This window comes from Lichenostomus cassidix, chromosome Z (genome assembly GCF_008360975.1).
Source record: "Lichenostomus cassidix isolate B80296 chromosome Z, HeHo_3.0, whole genome shotgun sequence".
NCBI lineage: Eukaryota > Metazoa > Chordata > Aves > Passeriformes > Meliphagidae > Lichenostomus > Lichenostomus cassidix.
The window spans coordinates 16,648,971-16,655,171 of NC_139511.1; the positions used below are offsets into that span (position 1 = coordinate 16,648,971).

At 44.9% G+C, this 6,201-nt stretch overlaps 1 protein-coding gene across 2 annotated transcripts in view; it reads right to left on the reverse strand.

The window, feature by feature from the left end:
* The window catches only part of GDA (guanine deaminase), a 29,660-nt gene extending 24,649 nt beyond the window's left edge, over nt 1–5,011 (reverse strand). Inside the window, exon 1 of one of the 2 annotated variants that reach the window (XM_085041849.1) lies at nt 4,779–5,011. In XM_085041849.1, coding sequence (XP_084897975.1) covers nt 4,779–4,988 — 210 coding nt within the window. In that variant the 5' untranslated portion in view covers nt 4,989–5,011. The remainder of the gene's footprint in view (nt 1–4,778) is intronic. The other variant, XM_085041848.1, reaches the window with a different exon arrangement.
* Between the last annotated feature and the right edge of the window lie 1,190 nt (nt 5,012–6,201).

Below are 6,201 nucleotides of genomic sequence, written 5' to 3' on the forward strand. Positions count from 1 at the left end.
ACAGCACAGACCTCAGTGTCCTGTAGTGTAACATCATGCCAGCACTACAGTCACTTGCTGAGGAGGTGTACAACAGCCTTATGGGAATGCAATTACAGTATTCACAACCAGAGGGGTCAAATTACCTGCTTTGCCTACGACTGACTGACACTGAGCTAAGTGTTTTATAATTTTCTGCTTGTGTTGGGCTCTTTTAATCTTTTCAGTGCCTAGCATGAGAAAATAAATTGAGGGGAAAAATGTGAATAATATTTTCAGTTTTCAAAATGGGCTAAAAGGATATTGAGATCTTTGTTTATTTCAAAATAAAATGCTACAGTCTGGAGCCAAACTCAACCCCATTTGACTCCTAGAGAACATCGGCTCTGCTGATGATGAGTTGCTGTTGCCAAGTCAGAATTTTAGCACACTTTCTATTTATTTTTAAATTCCGTGGTATTTTAATCTACAACACGACTCTTGGCAGCTGAATTCTCAACTCTCTGATTCTCTGGTCTGTCAATAATAGGCATGACAACTCCCCAGGAAAAAGAGATTGTGAAGCCTAGGAACTGGAATGCCTGCTACAGGCTCCAGGTGGGATTCAAGTTTCCTCAACACTTGACAATTTAGAGGACTCAGATGTCTCCCCTGGCCAAAGGCTGCCAATCTGAGCTTACAGAAATTCTTGCCTAACCACAGCTTCTGCCAGAAACCAGTTCATGACTCCCTTGGTGTAAGAGCTAATTTCCCTAAATTCAAGGGGATAATCTTACTGCTACCAGTACCCCTCTGCTCCTGAGACGATGTCCACACTGAGGGCCTGTATCACCCTCCTGACAGCAATTTCTAGGGCAACAGTTAAAAAGGAAAAAAAAATTTAAAAAGGAAAAAAAATTCAAAAAGGGAAGACCTAGTACTTGTAAAATGGCTATAGGAAGAAACTTAGGAGGAAGAGCAAGAGGACCAAAAAAGCATTGTTTAGCAGCTATTTGTATGCCATTTTTTAATGTGCATGTTTCTTTTCCACAGAAATTTACCATCTTCTGTTTTTTCCATAGACAAAAAATAAGCAAAGACTGCTAAAATGCAAAGGCTGCTAAACTGTAGACAAGAAGTTATTGGCTGCCTAGACTTTTAAATGAATTATGGTGATAATGGTATGATTTACATTGTCTAAAGAGCAGATAGTTTACATTTTCAGTCAGAAATAGATATAAAAATAATGCCACATAAATAAATACCACTATCAAATATTGTAAGATTATAGTATTCCATTAATAGTTCACCAGAAGCAGTATCATCCTCCTTGCAAAGAGGAATACAGCCAACTTAATTAACTGTATAACTGCAGAAAGCTTGGAATTCAGACCTAACTGAAGTATTTGATGGGCAATAAAAAAAATTTTATTCAGATACTGAAGTGAAAATGGATGCAGAATGAGCAATGTTAGAGCTGCTGGCAGGGGGGAGACCGGTGAAGAGGGAGGAGAAAAAAAAAGAGAGAGAAACATGAAACACCAGATGACAAATTCTGGAAACAGGCGTTGCCATGGAAAAGCAGTGGCTGTTATGTACTCTGAGGGTGAAGAAAAAATAAAATATTTAAATCATGGAAAAATGAAGAAAATATGTTTCAAGGAAGCTGGATACATTAAATCAGTTCTAAACCTGACACCTGGTCCATTATGGTCGAATGAGGCTATGGGTAAATCAGCAAGACACCTACACTGTTTTCAAACAAACTTCCCTATGGAACACCTTAGTCAGCCAAGAGTTGCTGCCCATTAATTTAGGACACATTTGCTTTAGACACATTTCCAATACTAAATTAAGGTCTTTGGGATCCTATGCTCGAATATTTTCTCCAGTATTTGCTTGTGTATTCAAGGTAACCAACCTGGTGCACTGTTCTTTAAATCAGTTCTGCACCTCAGCACTGCAGAAGCAAGAAAAAATCCTACAGCAGTGTCACTACAGAGTCAAGAGAAGTGCACAGGCAAGACTAAGAACTTCAGCTTTAAAGAAGGAAGTAAAGTATAATTGACACTTTGGGAAAGGTAGGTGTATCACAAAATGCAGAATCAGTGGCTGCTAACACCATTGTCCAAACACTTCTGTAAGTTCTCATGTATTACCCATGGAATGGTGCTGAAGGATCCAAAGATCAGGGGTAAAGACATCCCTATGCTTGTGACTAACTCAGGCCTTCTTTATTCCAAGTGATACCCAAAGCTCTTCCATCAAAGCATAGCTGGTGAACCAAACAGTGCATCACCCCAGATGCAGCAAACCCTGAATGCCTCCAAGCACCATGGTGCAAATACTTTGCTAACAAGAGAATGGAAAGGGAATGACACTGGCTGAAGGAACGTGGGTTGTTTGGATCCAACAGTGCCTGTCTGACTTTGTTTCTGGCTAGGGTGAACGTGATGAAGATGAACATGAGGAGGGGTCTGTCCTCCTTTCCCCTCCCACTTGCACTCTTCCCTCCATATTCCCACAGTTATTAAATTACTTTTGCAATTAGAGACATGATGCCTACTGCTTGCCTAGTTCCCAAAACTGGGATGTGAGGCTAAATGAGAGGCAAGAACACTCCCTAGACCCAGCTGCTAAAGGAACCTCTGGACCTGCTGAGAAAGGCTAAGCAATGAAGTTCAGATGGATCTTGGTACCTTGCTACCTTCCCCCTGGTATAGCTGACACATGCCCACCTGCTGCCCCAACTGGCTTAAATCAAACACTTTCACTCAAAAAATTTAACCTTTATTCCACATCACTTGCTCTTTTCATGACTTCCACAGAAGGTTTTAGTTTAATATTTTTTCAATTTACTTAATATTCTACTCATCTAGGATAATTACACTAAGATTTCAATAACAAATCACATTTTGCACCTATGTCTGTTTTCTTTACTCTGAGGAATGCTGCCCTATTTGCTGTTCCTCAAGAGAGACACTGCACTGCTCTGCAGACCACTCAGTTAAACATGGTCCTTACTTTTCTAACTTGATGATAATATGGTTTTCATATTATACAGAAAGCAGTGTTTTGCTTCATAAAAATTCCTTTTCACCCGTGGCAAAGCAGAGAGAGATGACATTTTATGTCCCTTGGAGGACATGCAGAGACTCACACTGCAAGGACCCAGCTGTTCATACAGCTGATCTGTTCCCAGTATCAGAGACCATGCAAGATTTTTCCATCATGGAGTCAGCAACATGAGGCAAAATAATGATACCTGTTTAGTGAAATTTACATCTTTGGGAGAAATACAGAAACAGTTTTGGTGTAAATTTGAACAATAAAGGTAAGTAACTTTCTAACTGTCTTTCTTGAAAAGCCAACTCTTCTGTGATTCCAGTGGTTATGCTGCATGAGGCTACATTAGGAGTAATGGGGAGGGAAGAGAGCATACAGGATACTCACTCTATCAGCCCCTGGAATTTTAAAATGCCAAGAATTTGTAATAAAAAGAGAATAAAATTAAAGTGCTTGTTACTGTAATCTGATGGGAATTTTATTTTAGGAAAATAGCGTTTTAATGGATTTTTTTAGAGAACCTCTGTCAATTTATGCAAGAGAAACAGTATACTGTGAATCTTTGTTCCCTGGGAGAAATAAAGAGAATAAGTGAGAGCACAGATCCTTAGGTGTGGATTACTAAGGTACCTCTTTTTCAAGAAAATCACAAAAATATCTTTATTTCCTATGGATGTTGTGTAGACACACTTGTCCAGAAATTGCCATTAAAAAGTGGGTTGAGGTACCAGTTACCGCCTTCTGCACCTGAGTTAGAGCAGCCAAAGCTTTTTTCATTCAATTCTATCGTTTTAGTGAACAATACATAATTATGCAGGTTTTTACTCCCCTCCTGTACATCAAAATACAGCTTCTTATAGACTTTGATACACCTTGCACTACAGTCCTCAAAAGCTGTTAGAGGGCTGTCTTGAAAGAGGTCCTCATGGACTGGTGTGAATAGAGAAAATAAGCGCTGATAGGGCTCAAAATGTGCTTTGCACAGATTTCAAACGTTACTGAAGCCTGACACGCTGTTATTTAGCCACAAGAAAGTAAAGTACATTCTTAAATTTTACACAGGGTGCCCATGCCTGCACAACCTGCGCTGTGAAACTGAGTTTCAAGTGCGATACTGTTAACGGAATGGCATTATTTCCCTGCCAGACTCAATCCGGCATTATCAGTAAGTGCAATGCTTGTTTTAAGCTTGGCTCGTATTACTAACATGTCCAACATCACCGTGTTTCTAACTCTTTAAGGGAATATGCCACGTTCGGGTTTTTTTGTGACAAGAAGACAAAAAAGCCTCGTTTAGACAGCTGTGCAGTGGGTACACCGCAATTATTCTCAATCACTATTCAGACGCTTTGAGAATGAAAAAACCAGCTTGTGAAACAGAAAAAAAGCTGAGAATCTGAAAGAATGCCAGGTCTAGGGACGCTGCTGTTCTGGGAACACTGAGCACACCTCAAAAGCAGATTTTCGCCAACTGCAGACCCGTGCCCAGGAGACTCTCCGTCCCGGCTGCCTCCAGCTCCCGCAAGTGCGAGATCCCTTCTGCGCCGTGCCTGCCCCGGCAGACGGGAGTGCCAAAATTCTCCGCTTTCTCCCCACGGACCGACGGCGCCGGCCCTGCCCCTGGCCACCCCCGGACGCGCACTCGGGGCCGAAAAGGGTCACTGTCACCCCTGCTCGCGGAGCACGGGGCGAGCGGGGATCACCGCCGCGCATCTCCCCCCGCCGCCCGCACCGCGCCAGAGCTCCCCACTCACTGTCCCGTTATCGTCCACCCCCAGAAGGTGTCCGTGCAGGATCTCCAAGGGGGCGGAGGCGCTGGAGTGCACGAAGGTCCCCTTGAAGACGTGGGCGAGCGGCGGGCGCTGCGGGGAGCCCATGGCGTTGGGCTGCGAGCTGCCTCCCCGCGGGCTGCCTCCCCTCGCTGTCTCCCGGTGCCGCCGGCGGCTTCCTGGAGCTGTCACCATTTCCCCACCCCCTGGTGATTTTCTATTCGGGGAGTGGTTTCGGCGCCGGGAGGGCGGGAGGCCGCGCCGCACCCTTTGCCTTCGCCGCCGCCGCAGGGCGGGAGGAGCTCGGTGTGCCCGGGCTGTGCGGGGAGCGTCCCCCGAGCCCTCGGCCTCCCCGGCCGACCCCCATTCCACCTCAGTGTCCCCCGAGCCCTCGGCCTCCCCGGCCGACCCCCATCCCACCTCAGTGTCCCCCGAGCCCTTGGCCTCCCCGGGCCGACCCCCATCCCACCTGAGTGTCCCCCGTGCAAGAGGCGACAAAGCCCGGAGCAATGCCCGGCGGGTTTGGGGTCCCAGTTACGCCCCGGGAAGCGGTGGGAGATTGGGCAAGGTGTCTGGTAGCCCTTTGCGACTGTCTGGCAACTCACTTTTGCAACCAGCCTGCGGGCTGTAGCCACTTGCAAAAGTTTGATTTACGATAGGTTGGATTTGTAGGTTGGAAAAGACCTTTAAGGTGTTCAAATCACGGACTGTCTGGTCAGTCCTCGGCCCCTACGCTGAGCGTTAGGAGCTGCAGGAGCAGAGAGCAGATCCCAGCTGAGGTGCCAGAGCTACCAGAAGCAGGCAGCCTCATTCGATGGAGATGGTCTGCAGAAACAGAGAAAACAACCTCAGGGAAATGGAAGGCAGAGAAAAGTTAATTTTGTTAACTTAGAGAAATGTGTCCCCAGGATGATATTCTGCTCCAACAACCTAAGTACATAATGAACACATGCTAAGAGGATCGCTACTGGGAGGATTGGAATAAGACTTCACAGAGGCAGAATTATGTGTCTCAAGGATAACACCATGAGTGTCCTCAGAATTCCTGTTTGAAAGCATCTGTATTCATCAACTTGTCAAGTGATGAATGAACTTGGCACCAAGGGCACTGACACTATCGTTCTCAAGGCTGCATTGCAAAGTTTGTCATTACATGGTTTGTCATTAAGAGACCTTTGCACTTTCCATTGTGCTGACACTGTACAAATGCATGGCAGATTATCTTTCCTACAAACTCTCCAGACTAGTGGTGGGAGGAGAGAGAAACACAGCAGGAAAGCACAGAATCAATTTAATTTTAGTCTGCCATGGGCAAGTCATCAGCCTTTATCTTGCCTTCTTTTAACAAGAACGTGTTAGGTTGCTGAGAATGAAGTTAAAAAAATATTGGATTTATTGATATCAGTGG